The sequence below is a fragment of the Enoplosus armatus genome, chromosome 11 (genome assembly GCF_043641665.1).
Source record: "Enoplosus armatus isolate fEnoArm2 chromosome 11, fEnoArm2.hap1, whole genome shotgun sequence".
Lineage (NCBI taxonomy): Eukaryota > Metazoa > Chordata > Actinopteri > Centrarchiformes > Enoplosidae > Enoplosus > Enoplosus armatus.
This window is the reverse complement of record NC_092190.1, coordinates 12921175-12936073: the sequence shown is the minus strand read 5'-3', so window position 1 is coordinate 12936073 and position 14899 is coordinate 12921175. Positions and strand designations below refer to the sequence as shown.

At 39.9% G+C, this 14899-nt stretch overlaps 1 protein-coding gene across 1 annotated transcript; it reads left to right on the top strand.

Annotated features, from left to right (window-relative positions):
• The first annotated feature begins 1053 nt into the window (after nucleotides 1-1053).
• Nucleotides 1054-14330, top strand: hat1 (histone acetyltransferase 1). Its single transcript, XM_070914777.1, has 11 exons — nucleotides 1054-1099; nucleotides 1979-2050; nucleotides 2188-2263; nucleotides 4239-4359; nucleotides 8670-8846; nucleotides 8990-9111; nucleotides 10307-10411; nucleotides 10798-10904; nucleotides 11467-11618; nucleotides 12105-12221; nucleotides 13693-14330. Exons 1-11 carry the CDS (start codon nucleotides 1093-1095, stop codon nucleotides 13861-13863), a joined length of 1227 nt encoding a protein of 408 aa, XP_070770878.1. The 5' UTR covers nucleotides 1054-1092; the 3' UTR covers nucleotides 13864-14330.
• Nucleotides 14331-14899: the final 569 nt, after the last annotated feature.

The window sequence follows — 14899 nt, the reverse complement described above, 5'->3', positions numbered from 1 at the left end:
AAATAAACATATCATGGTTATATTGATTAAAAAAAAAAAATACACTGGCATTACGTGTTATTTAAACCATATTAGCCAAGTATTTTGGTCTTTTACGTAATTAGCTTGTACTAGCACTGACATAATTTGTCTGGTAATGACACTAAATTAAGTTAGGCTTACATTTGTAAGGATATATAACACAACTTCTTGTAATTACCCAATTTTTTTTTTAATAAATGGAGGTAAGAGTTTTTAGAGTGTACCAAGGAGGCCATAATTGGGCGTGTTGGTATTAAGTGATGTATATATTAGGTGTTTTACTTGACGATTAGAAATGCTAATATTTCCCTAGTTTTTTTCAGTATGTTTTCTTTAATCCCGAGATATCTTGAACGCCTGTTTAATATATTTAAAAGTGTTGATATTTCAGAAAACTAACTGATGCTGGAACGACTATGGATTGGTCGATTATTAATTGCTAACAGTGTCAATAATTGATTAATCGTGTAAGTTGTATATCATGCAAAAATACCAAACACTTGCTGCTCGTCTGTTTTGTATAACTTTAAATTTGCTTGGACTCTTGGTCGTATGGGCTCCATATGGTCGGACCAAACAAGCCAACTTTATTATTGCCACATTACCAGACATTATAGCCTGACTGATACAAGATTGTTTATGGTGATACTGATAATGATATTTGAGAGTTTAAAAAATCTGAAAATTACCTATATATCGATAGTCTCCCCCCCCATAAACATAAACAAATATTTTTACGATAAAGCAACTCGAAAAAATAACTAATTGACATCAATCTATAACGAATATAATCGCTAGTTGGTGCCTTAATATAACTAATTTCAGTTTGTAAACAACGTATTTTGGCCTTGAATTAACCCTTCCTGTGTATTCAGGAATTACTTGTTCAAAAGAGCCGTTTTATTCACAGTACGATGTTAAAATGCTGTTAAGTGACAAATTCAACAACGTTTTATTGAAATCGACAGCAGCCGTTGAAAAAACTACATCCTGTTTCCACACGGACCCGGAAGTCGTCCTGATTCCGCGGGTCTTTTGGGACAACACAGCTCCGCACAACACAGTGCAGAAATGGCGGGTAAGTGGATAAACGCCTTCATGCTTTAATTCCGCTGTCTTCGTTTTAATGCATATTCACCGCAAAATGGACGTTGGCCCCGCTTTAAGCCCGTTAGAGTTGTAAGTTGGCTTGTGACCTGTTCAAAACATAGCAAGCTAAGCTAACGTTACATTGCAAAGGCAGCAGTGGGGGCCTGCCTGCTAACGTTAGTAGCATGCTATCAGGCTGTCATAGCACACTGTTATGTTGGTGTGTTTATGTAACACCTGGACGTAGTGTTTAATGTGTGGCATACTAACGTCCGCTTTGATGCCCTTTGCCCACGTAACATAACTTGTGTGCTTACAACTGATGTTCTCTCAGTTGACAGAAAGAATTGATTTTAACTTACATTTTGAGCACATTTGGTAGTCCATCTTCATAGATATTGTGGGCTGAGAGAATGACATATCTAATTTCAGATGATGACACTGGTAGTTCATCTTCGTAGGGCACCTAAACATTGTCAGAACACAGGCTCTATACGTTTGCATCAGGTTGTTGAGGAGTCTCAAGAGGTACCAGCAAAGCTAACGTGCTCCTCATCAAAAATCACGCCATTTATGACCTTAGCACTTCCTGTGCTACTCCATGAACGAGGCTAATGTAACTACAAGTTGGTGTGATAGAATCCACAAGTACTGTGATTGGTCAGCATGGGCTGCTTGTGTTTTCTCGTTCTTCTTGTGTAATAACTTTAATTTGCCAGAAACCTGCACTGTTGATATTGTGCAGCAATAAACGGATCACTCTCTAGATTAAATGGAAAAGTAGAAAATGGGTCTTGAGAAACAAGTAATGTTAAAAACTGACAAAAAAAAATGTTAAGCATGGTTTGTGGTTTGTGTGTTTCCTCAGCGGTAAATACCATGGAGAAGAAACTTGCTGAATACAAGTGTGACACCAATGAAGCTATAAGCTTGAAGCTGGGTATGTTTATTGTTGCTTTATTTTATATGTCTTGTAAATTGTTGTCAGTATGATAGTTATGTGTGCAGTGACAAAGTTTTGTGGAATTAGCTTCGAATTTCTTAATTAGTTTGAACCCTGTCTTCTTTTCCTCTCAGTTCGTTTTCCAGAGGATGTTGAAGATGATGGCACTACATTTCACCCCGAGTACAGCCACCAACTTTTTGGAGACGAGTGAGTACTTTCTGTCATCATTACTTTTCACTATTGGTTACTAGTACTTCTTCCCTTATGTGCCGCTCGAAGGTACAGGCAGCACAGAAGGTACAAGCTGCTTTCTGCTGTTCTTCTTCAATGAGTCTGTGCAAGTGTAGGTACAGTGTAGGTAGTTATCAGTTCATTTTGATCATTGTGTTTCCACATTTACCTGCCTCACTATAGGTACTTGTATACTAAAAAGATTATCTTCAGCTAAGTTTAGCATGTGCAGAAAATTGCAGTAACAGTGTAAAATAGAGGAAAACAGTAAAAGTCTTGGTCAGTTTTTGTGTATTCAGGGTCCTGATCAGGGCTCTACAGTAACTAGTTACATAATGTAATGCAATTTTTGATTTTGTTGGAAGTTCTTCAGAATATTAAGTTCTGCTTGATGTTTGTAGCGTGACAGAGGAGGGGAGGGACAACTAGCCCAGCTCTGTTCAAAGTCATGAAATACACCTGCCTGCACCTAACACATAAAAATGATGTATCTCATTGGTTTAATCTGCACACAAACAGAATGTAAGAACGACAGATAATGGTTTTGGAGGGGTACATGCTGTAACTATTTCTTGACTTACAACAGTCTATCCATCTGCCCAACACTTAAGTACAGCATTTCTGACGATATTGCAGGTTGCCAGATAAAGTTGTTGAGCACAGGTTTTGCACAAAGCACCATGGTACCAAACCTGGCAACTTGACTGTGACAAGACTGTAAGAGTCACTAGGCTCAGCTGTTGTTCGCCAATAATTAGTTAACACTGTGTGAGTCGCTGTAAAACCAAAATGAGATACGTGTTACAATAGTGAGTTTTAGAGGTGTTGGTAGGTGTAACAGAGTCGGGCTAGCTTATTCTTCTTGCTTCCAGTCTTTATGCTAAGCTAGGCTAACTAGGCTGGATTGAAAGAAAGATAGAAAGAAAGCAAGCAAATACATATTCCAGACATTAGTAATCTTTAAAAGGCCATTGCACTGTGCGCATGTAAAGGAATAGCTGAAATGTTCTTTTTGTCAATCACCTTTTCTTCAGCCGACATAAAATGATGCCCATCTCGCATAAATACCTATTGAGCCTTGCCCGACCAAATGTGGGCTGGCTTGGTGAAGCCAGGTGATTTGATTCAGTAACCTTATGGCTACAAAGCGGCTTCTCTGACCTTTTAAGCACCTGCCTTTCCCTGTGACTTGCTGATAGCACGGCATATTTACATGGCAACTATGCCATCATATTTGCAATGCTCAGAGCAAGCCTGCCAACACTACAGATTTTCTGTTTTCTAGTCATCTTGTGTTCATTCAGATGTTGTAGAAGCAAAAGTCATGGATGAATTTGACAGCATCAGATATCCAAAGTTAAAACATGTGAACATTAACAAAATTCAGTCACATGTTATTTTAGCTTCAGAGAAAGCTGTAGAGTCACATTATTACTCTAATGTGATGCACAAGGAGGCATTGCTATTGAACATGAGCAAGACTACATTATTGGCAGTGACACCTGTGTCTGTGTGTAGGCTTACAGGAGCATGTCATTATGCTCTAAACTGCATTTCCAAATTAGTCAAAACTAGGATTGGTTATTTTTGCGGTTGCTGCAATCAGCTCAAAGGGAACTCAGTAATTGGGGCATTAATTGTTTCAGCAATCGTAATTGCTAGTAAAGCTCAATCACACAGTTGCATAATGATGAAATCTATTTTGCCATAAACTGCCAGTGATGTAGTGGTGAAAGAAACAATGCAACACAGTGGAATAAGTGGCCAGACTTACAGTTAGTGTTTATAATTCACTCCAGGTGTATATTTAATAAATTTCATTAAATAAGATTAATAAGATGTGCATTTTTGTCCCCTTGATATGAGTTTATCCTAGACTGCACACTACATTAAAACGGCTGAGTCCTAAATATGTAACCATTTTTAATTATTCCAAACATTTTGTCTGCAGTGAGGTCGCTTTTGGATACAAAGGTCTTGAGATACAGCTCTTCTACACTGCTGGAAACCTGAGTAACCTCTTCAAAGTGAAATATTCCTCAAAAGTCACTGAGACATTTGATTGTGTGGAGGTAGGTCATGCATTTCTTTATTCCTTTCATTTAGAAGTTCTAGCACCCTTAAATGTGACTATTAGTGTTGTGGCAGGATCATTGCTTACTATACTTGTCAGCCATTTTCTTGTATTATTGTAATGATGATGGGTACCCATGTGGTGATTGTCCACCAGTATAAACAAAATATAGGTGTGATACACCTTGCATCCTGTTGAGAATATGTTTTTATCCAAAGCTGCTCCATTATGTTTTACAGAGGGGGTGTTATGGAAAATAACAATTGTCTAGTCTTAGGGTGGATTTTGCAGTCAGTGATGTATTTGTGTTTTTGTCACAAACCAAACCAATTGATTTTTAGTTAAAGCCGCAGTAGATGACTCATGACCAAAGGCAAGCATCTCGCAGCTAAAGATATTTTGCTCAGGAGTTGTAGTTGTAGTTGCAGTTGTTGGACTTCTATTCATCAAGTGGCTAATGACAGGAATTCAATGGGATGTTAATGTTGCGCTGTCTCTGCTGGATGTAAGAAGGCACCTGTTTGCTACAAGCATGTCTGAATACGAGAGAAGTTTGAGAACACACTCCAGGATTGCAGACATTACACACATCACAGGAAACAAATTTGTGAGGAGGTTAAGTAACAATCAGGGGAAGGTTGCAAGAAAAGTTCAGAGAGGTAAATAATTAAAGACAAATACAGGACAAAAATTATGGCACAGCTGTAATCTGACACATCGAGAGCATGCCATCTTTAAAAACTGTCCGTTTGAGGAAGACTCTGTTGAGGGAGGCCACCAAAAGGTCTGTCTGTACAGGGTGTCATGGCTGAGAGACACTATGTGTTGTGGAAGTGGAAGATGGTTCTATGGTCTGAGACCAAAATTGAGCTTTTTGGCCAGCATACTAAATGCTATATTTGGCATAAACCAAACACTGCACATCAGCAGAAACACACCAACCCCACCATGGAGCCTGGTGGTGGCAGCCTCATGCTGTGGGGAAGCTCCTCTGCAACAGGGATTGGAAGCTTTATGAAGCTAGATGGCAAAACGGATGCAGTGAAAAGTCAAAGTCTGCAAGAGAGCTGCAAGTTGGGAGATTTACTCTCAGTTGCCAGTTTATTAGGTACACCTAACCAAACTAATGCAGTCAAATACAGTCCCGCAATAAATCCTGTCATCTGTTGAATTGTATTGCCTTATAATGAGAGCTGTTTGTAATATTTTGCCCACTCCGTTTATATCAATGAGAATAGACAAATATTAGATTATTGATTAATTCTGATGACCACTTTGATTCAGTATTCAAAAAAACATTTAAAAAACAGCGGGGACTGTTTAAAAGTATTGTAGCACATTGGTAATCTGAAGGAAAAAATGTCATTTGATGTATTTTGAGTAGTTGTGAAAATGTTAGTTTTGATACCCAGTGTCACACATGATTTGTGTTTTTGAAAAACTAACAGCAGGTGACAGCAAAAGTGAGAATGAAGCAGGGTGTCATTTTATTTGTCAAAACGTACTGAAAAAAACTCAACAGCACATCAAAGTACGGCAATAGACGTTCTCTTTAATAATTTGAAGTTTAGTAAATCAAACTAACTTTGACAGACAAATGCTGTGCAGCTTTACAGCGTTTTTGCCCCCATAAGTGTTTGACAGAAGGATTACGTGATCAGTTATTCTTTAAGGGGAGTAGACAGACCTAATATACTTGTTTTATGGGCAGTTTTTGGTGCCATAATGTTGTTTCTTCACTTACTGAAGTAACTCAGAGCCTCTCTGGGTGGTGACATTATTCCTGTAAGAGATCCTCCTGTTTTGTTAGACTAAATCTCAGCCCATCATGGCCCCCTGTGTCAGTACACTAATCCTCCTCCTCCCTGTCGGAAGAGAAGGGTTTTAAAAGGTTTTGTACGTGGGGTCTAACATGAGGCATTGATTTTTTTAGAGGTGTGTGTGATTGAATCAGCAGGAGGAGTAATGTGACACGGTTGGAAATCTTGTACATATATTTCCAGGAGTGAATTGTTGCTCAAGTCGTCGACAATCAAAATCGCTGGTGTTCAATATCTGTAAACTGATCTGCAATAGGTTTATATTCAGTTTTTTAATGTGAGACGATTCTTTTTAATGCATTCATCAATTATATTACTCTGCTAAAGACTTGACAATTAGTTGCAATGTTCTTCTGAGAGTAGCACTGCTCAGCATGTAACACTTTCTGCCTTTTTTAATTGCCAGACATAAGCATTTACATATCAACAGGCAGACCCCCAAAAAAACGGACAGTAAAGCGAAATGCTTGTCCTAGTAGCTCCTTCTCTAAGACTTCACAAAAGGCCGCAGGCAGCTTTGAGTATTTCCTGAAGCTGTCAATGCAGCAAACATGCAAAACGAATACAAGAATTAGCCAGGGCCCCTATTGAGGTCAGATGATTCAACTCTGGGACAGCTGTCCTGTCTGGAAACAGCAGGGGCTCCCCCACTGGACAATGTGGCCTTCAACTGGTGATAGTGGGAGCACTGGTGTAACTCACCAGGATTCTGTGTTTCTGTGGATGCACTCAAATTGTAAATAACCCCGCACGACAGTTGTGATTCCTTCCAATAGGTGCGATGAGCGCCACATTACTTTCATCTCTGGTAACTCCAAAAAAAATGTCATGGCAACCAATTCACTGTTTTTAAACCTAAAGAGAGCCATTAGACTTTTTGGGAACATAGTTTGAAGCCGATATTCAAACTGAAATGTGATGGCTGGCTTAGTGTCTGTGTGTGCCACTACTTAGTGTTCAGCGTTGACCCCTGAGTGTTCACCTTGTTAAGGGTTTGAGTGCAGCTGGTGTAGAGGTAGAGAGTGAGGGGAGCAGCAGAGTTCAGGCTGCCTCTGAAGAGTGTTTGTCTCTGAGTGCATGTGGACGGTCGGGGTGCGGTGCAGCTGGTGAGAGACGAGGGGAGGCAGAGATGGAGTTTATGCAGCTGCCACGTTGATACAAGACTCTCATCAAAAATCACCTTCTCCCCTTTTAAATCAGCCAAAAACACTGTGCTGCTGGACCTCTCACAGAAAACACTGATTTTTAGTGCCAGACCTTTTGTGCACATGGGCTGGCTGCTGAATGCTTGTAGTAGTTCTCTGTAATTATTTCTTTTACATTCATAATCAATGTGGATGTGTAAATATGCTTTAACTTCAAAAAATGTAAGTAAATACTTTGCAGATTTTGAATGTAATCTGGTATTTGGAGTAGATTAAAGAGATGGAATAATACCAACACAACAAATTAGATAGTTTGTACTCCCTTTGTGCGTATTGTTAGAAATCAAAGACATTAACAAAATGTTCTAAAGGAACATTGTTAAGTTACATTCATGCCAAACTAAGGCATCTACTCTGGAAGGCTGTGCAATTTAGTGTCTAGTATGTAGGAGAGTGCCTGGGACAAAGGGGCTTGTTTGTCCATGGCCTTTTAAGTGTGGTCCTTCCTTAGAAATGTGGCTGAACAATTACAATGGTTAAGAGGCATTCAGCTGCAGGTGCATTACTTCCAGTTAGATATTAGCTGATGTCTGAAAGGGGGGGGGGGGTTAGCAGTATGTTGTATTAGCCTTTTGTAGTGCATTTTGCTCAGACCTTCTTCATTTCCCAGTTTTCAATGCTGAGCAGCAAGAGTCTCTTTGCTGAAATAATGCCCATCACACATGTAAATGGTGTGAAAGGGCTGCTTAGCAAAGTGTTCTCATGTCAATCCTTGTGGAAATGGATACAATGCAAACATTACAGCTGAACTAACCACAGGTTGCACTGAGTAAAAAGTCCAAGGGTAGGGCCCCTTTGTCTCCGAGGCTCTTTGAAAACGTAGGGGCAAATTCATTTGATTGGGTTCACTTGGCAGGATTAGAGGAGAGGCCTCTATTATGGATGGCCAAAGGTTTGTTAAGTTGAGATCAATTCATAAGATTTTATTTCCCAGTGAGAAGCAGAAATGCGTTTATTGTGGCAACTTCATCACATATTCATGGTTTAACATAAGTAGTAAATGTACTGATTTAAGTGGTCTTTTCACCGGGGAGGTGGGGAGGTTGCTGCTGTGGTCTCTGCTCAGCTGACAGTTTTAATTGCCTAATGGTTTTCTTTTTTATAGGCACAAAACATGTATGTTTCCAGTTTTATTTTATAGGATATATTTGCGCTTTTTTTTTGCTAGCTTACAGTCTTGCCTAATTTAAGGCATTTAAGTCTTACAAAACATATGCTAGATGTATTTTATCATCCTGGTCTGTTTGTTGCAGTGCTAAATTCATATACATTGTGTCATCCAGCCTGACGATATCGAAGGGAAGATCCGGGAAATCGTTCCTGCTGGGTTCACCTGCAACACTGACGACTTCATCTCACTGCTGGAGAAGGAGGCCAATTTCAAGCCCTTCGGCACCCTGCTTCACTCGTACACAGTCCACAGCGAGGAGGCAGGAGAACTCACATACCAGATCCACAAGGTACAAACGCCATTCACCGCCTCACCAAAGCAATCCAGGATGCCTTTTAGATTTTAATATCAGTTTTTAACTTTTCATAATGGCAGGGATGAGATTTAACTGTAAACCATATCAGACATTTGTTTATGCCGCGTTCGCCACAGGCTGATATTACCTGCCCAGGATTCCAAGAGTACCACGAGCGCCTGCAGACCTTCCTCATGTGGTTCATAGAGACTGCCAGTTTCATCGATGCAGACGATGATCGCTGGGACTTCTTTCTTGTGTGAGTGCCCTCTTTAATAGAGTCCTCCCGTTTTTACACTTCCGGTTCCCTCAAATGGGTTTTTGGTTAGATACATGAAAGATCTGTGGTTAACACAAGCTTAAGAGATTTTCACATTTTGTTCTACGACATAAAATACATCAGTAGATACCCCACTTGTGAATTTTGAAGGTTTTACGTGTCTTAAAAAAGGCAGTTGCTAACAAGTGGCTGAATGAGACTACAGAGGTTGTCGCGGACATTAAACGTCTTCATGCCGTACACAGAATGTGCTATATACTAGTACTATTACTTATACTCTATAATCTATACATCTATATCTATTTATGTTCTCTTAAAAGTTAAGGTTAGTGGTGGTGACGTTGAAGTAATGTGACCGTGGTGTAGTTTGTTTATAGCCTAACATTAGCCTAACCATGTAGGCTTCAAAAATCATAAATGTTAATTTGTAAAGATTATCTTGCTGAACAAAAACGTGTAAGTATCAAACTTTTGTTTTCCACAGAGCTTATTTTCTGCAATAATCCAAAATCCCATGGACAAATCTCATTGGCCTTTTGTTGAGGGAGCCAGGGCGACGCTAACAGATTTGCCTACAAAAATATGTCATCCCTACAACACTCTATTGACATCATACCCCACCACACCCGCCACCCCTCTACGCCCACCCCTACCCTAAAGCCTTTATTGTGTCATTGAAAAACAAAGCCCCCCTTTGTGGCGCTTGTGACCAATTACCAGGCCAGTTTGATTATATTTCCCCCAGTTGTAGAATTGTTGATCAGGCAAGAGCTTCCTTTGTGCCAAAAGCCCTTTTCAAATTTTTCAGGGGCAAGAGCTGAATTGAATACTGTTGTCTTTTGAAACACTGAACAATGTCTTAACAGTAAAAAGAGCCTCTGCCAGTGTTTTCTTTACCCTGGCAACTATTAATACTGACAATGGGGAAAATGGACTGAAGTGATTTTGAGGAGCTCAGTCCCTCCTCCAACCCCTTCTCTTCCTCTAAGTTGCAGTACTCCAATTAAGTGCATAATGTATTCAGGTTGTAGCAGGTGTACCAATCGGGGCCTGGCTGCTCTAACATGCTGACGTCGGGGGGTGAGGGGTGGGCACGAGAACAGAGAGGCTAAAATGGACACTGCATGGGAGTGTGCCTGTAATTGACCTGTTTGCCTTTGTGTTTTATCTGCAGATTTGAAAAGTACAATAAAGATGGGGAGACTCTCTACGCAACTGTTGGCTACATGACAGTTTATAATTACTACGTGTACCCAGACAAAACCCGACCACGTGTAAGGTAATTGCTGGGGCAGCACGTGCCTTCCCATTCTTTTGTATGAAAAAGGAGTGGAAAATTATACATTTCTTTATCCTCTTCCCAAAGAGCCCAAATTACTGGCTTATATAGCCAACCATTCAACCAGATTTTGTTTCATTACCAAACCAGGGTGATTTGTATCTGAAAACAACTTTATGGATCAGCTTTTGATGTGATTTGATTTGTTGCATTGATGGATCAGGATAACAATCTATTATTTCCCGCTTTGAATCAAAGAATTTCTGCTCCTGCTCAGAATTGCCACTCAGATACCACATCAGTTTGTTTTGTGACTAATTTTGAACAAACCTGTTTCCCTCATTTGGCTCTATGTTTGCGTGTCTGTCTGCCCTTTAACTAAACAGCCAAATGTTGATCCTGCCTCCGTTCCAAGGAGAAGGTCATGGAGCTCAGCTTCTGGAGGCAGTGCACAGATTTTACTGCAGCCTGCCCAAAGTGCAAGACATCACAGGTGAGCGTGTTATTAACAGCATTTACTGTGTTGAAGAAGGCGTGGATAAACATTTAAATCCAAGATCCTCACCCACAAACACCTTAAATGATTTTTCTCTGCAGTAGGTGGATGCAGACAGTTAATTTGGAGGGCTGGCATGTACACCAGAATGTGCCGAGGCTCTGTTGAAACTCGTTGGCTCCAAACAGTTGCTTTACATGGAGACAGAGCATGAATACTAAAGAGGCATCCCATCTTTTATCCTTTTGAGAGAGGAATTCTTTTCAAGAAAGAACTTTAAAATGTAGCATTTGAATAGGCAGAACATTCCTGTTCGTCTGATCTTGAGTAATATCTCTTTATTGTTGTTTATAAGTAACTTCTTGAAAAAGTTTTGATGGGACTTTTTTGTAGACCCACAAAATCCTTTCCCTGCTCCCCCAACACACACACACACACACTATTAACAGGAGCACGTATTGAACCAAGCCACGTGTGTCAGGTTTATTGCAAATGATTTGAAAACCATGAGATCAACCCTGTTCACTCATTTTAACTGTGTTGTGGTGTTTGTTCTCAGCTGAAGACCCCTCTGAGAACTACGTGAAGCTGAGAGATTACGTGTTGGTTAAACTTTGTCAAGGCCTGTCATCCTTCACTGCGGACAAGCTGCACCTCGGCTTCTCAGCTGACATGGTCAAAGAGGCACAAGAAAAGTTGAAAATTAACAAGGTGCTGTATGAGGCTGCAACTAAGGATGATTTTTTTTCTGTATTTGGTAGTCTTGTCTATAAAATGTCAGAAAATAGTGGAAAATCTCAATTTTGTAGAACCCCAAGATGATGTCTTCATGTGCGTGTTTTGTCCGGCCCCAAGACCCCAAATCATTACTTTTATGGTGATTATAAAACAGAAAAGCAGCAAATCCTCACATTTAACAACCAGATTATGTTTTTCATATTTTCTTTATGAACAATTATGGATCATCAAAACAATTTTTGTCTGTCACCTAATCCATTAATTGTTTTAGCACATACAAGTGCTAAAGCGATACTGTTCTTGGAACAGATAACTAGAGGCCTGATTTAGCATAAGCCCTGAATAGCTTATGACTTCCTGTAGCCTTTCCTGGAAAGTGTTTTAGGTTCATGGTGAGGCACACTGGTGTTTTGTACATTTAAAAAAATTTAATTATGTTTTTTCCCCCTTTTCCTACAGAAACATGCGAGGCGAGTGTATGAAATCCTGCGCCTGCGAGCAACAGACATGAACGATGAAGAAAAGGCAAGAGAGTACCGTTTGGAGGTGAAGAAGAGGCTATTTGGACCATACAGGGTGAGGTTTTAATCATCGCACCTTCACAGAAGTGTACTTTACATGTCAGCATGCAGAAAGACATTGTGTATAAGTGATTTCCTGATTTATTCAGAAATAAATCCAAACGTCAACTTGTCTCTGTTGCTGTCAAACAAGAATCCAGTGAGCAGTCTTCTACCTTTTTGTTAGAATAACATTACAGCTGTTTAGTGTAGGAAGCAAAGTGGCCCATGTACGGCTTACACTTGATTGGCTTACAGCTCTGTATTGTCACTGTTTATTATGTTACCTTTTTAAAACAGCCGAAAAATTGATCTTCAGTCCCGATAAAACTGATAGATTACTAATGGTGTATTGTTACAGCCACAATAGGGCGCACCAGGCGTCTGTGGTTTTGCTGCTGCTGGAGCTTTTTTCTATTCAGGCACATGTCATTAGTAAGGATTTGCATTTCTTTGGGAGAAATCATTTTCATGAAAGTGTGTTTGAAGCACTTTGTCAAAAAGCTGCTACTCTTCAGAGCTCTGTGGCTTTTACTATAGCAGCGCTTTTTACTAGGAAAACAGTGCAATTTTATAAAATTGTCTTTGTTTCAGAGATTTAGTTCAACAGACTTAAACCTGGTGAACAGAATATCATAAGCTTCTCTGATTCTGTTTCACCAGACTGTTTGCTTGTGACATTTTGTTTGAGCTGTTCACTGAGACTTTGCACACCAGCCATTAGAGAAGTTGCTGTCAGCAGGGTAACCAAATGTCTCAAAAAAAAAAAAAAAAATCTGACGTGGAAAAGACCTATGTGGTGAAGCGGGAAGTAGGAATTCCTTGGGAGAGTGGCAAGGAAAGATCTGGTGGCCAGATGCAGAGCGGTTTTCCTTCCCTGAGGAGATTTAGCATGTAATTAGTTGAATGGCAGAAGCCGCTGCTCTGTGAATGTGAGGGGGATTATACATTTCTTCTCTTTACCCCAGTTCCCCAGAGACCATGTTTGCATGGATGTGCGTGCAGGATTTTTCAAACAGCAGATTGCACTAAACTAAGTGAATGTACACTTCGTCCATGTCCAGAACCTGTCAGTGCTCTGATTTTACTACAAATGTATGTGCCACTGTCTAATGAGGCATGCTTTATAAAGGGTATATACATTTTTAAAGTCCAAAATCAGCAAAAAATTGAAACTACTAAATGATGGTGCCTATGTAGCCACTGCCTGATATCGGACACAAAATGATTTAGGGTTGATGATAATTCCCACCATTAAGCACCATGAACATGGTACAATATACATAAATCTCAGTTCTGATAACTCATCAATATCTCTCCAGTTAATTATAGCTTATATACCCCTTTATAATGTATTCCTTATCAGTGACACCTAAATGTTAATGAAAAAGCACACGTTTGTCACCACACGTTGTTACATAGCATGTTTATGTGTCTTTGGAGGAAGTGGCCAAACTGATCTTAACACCTCACCTGTGTGTGTGCAGAAGAATCAGAGGGAGCTGGCGAAGATGAGGAAGTGCCTGCGGCCGGAGGAGCTGGTGTCCCACATGGGTCAGATGGACACTCAGACGCAGCACGAAGAGCTGGAGAAGAGTTATCAGGTTGTCGTGGAAGACTACAGGAGAATCATTGAGAGGCTTGCGGCACAGGCCTGATTGGACTCTGAGATGCTGCTGGCCTGGAGCCCACCCTCCCAACATACAGGTGGTCTGCCCTGTCTGTACAAAGCCCACATCACCACAGACTTTAGCTGCAACCAAGAAGAAACTCTCCTGATGTAACGAATCACTGTTTTAATAGTGTTACAGATTTATCGTGGCTGAGTCAGGTGTATCAGTGGAGAAGACCTGTCTGTTTCCCAGCTGATGTTGATACAGTAGAGGAGATTGATGCAGCTGGAGGGTGAGACTTCCTGTTTGTCCCATGTGTTTAATCACATTGTGTGAGATTAACTGATGTGTAATATGTCACAGGTGATAGGAGGTCCACTACCCTGCAGAGAAACCCTGCTTCTTTTCCATTGTAGACATTTTTTTAAAGATCTTTTGTCAAAACAATTCCCAATGTGTGTTTTGAAACACTTCATACTGAAAATAAAAAAATGTTTTGTATATTGCTCAAATGGTGTGATTCTTATTGTAGAGAAGGAAATAAAACTTAGCGAATCAGTATCTTTTTTTTTTTACTCATTTAATGTTTTGACATTGTACAACACAAAAATACAAACGTTTATAAAATGTATTTAATTTGGACATAATACCCTAGCATAATAATTCAGAGTTTTACAAATAGAAAAAAAGGACACAAGCAAAGACGATGACATCATCAATAAACAACTTTGTAAACATAAAAGGGTCAATTAGAACAACCCTGGCACTCGGATGTATACTGCTAACTAATATTCCATACCTCTTTCAGATGTTGCACTCTTCAGAGTTCTCCACCGCACTTCTATAATACTTTGGACTCATGGCGGACAGTTTAAGAACAAGACTATGTCTACAGTACAGCCATGCTAGCGTCTTTGTGAGGCTCAGCTAAATGCTCAGGTTAGCCTGCTAACTTGCTTGCAGTGATAATGCTAGCATGTTGATGTTTAGCATTTATGTTTACCATTTTTTTTAGTGTATTAGCATGATAATATTTTGCTAATTAGCAATAACAAAGTTGAGACTGATTGGAATGTCATTA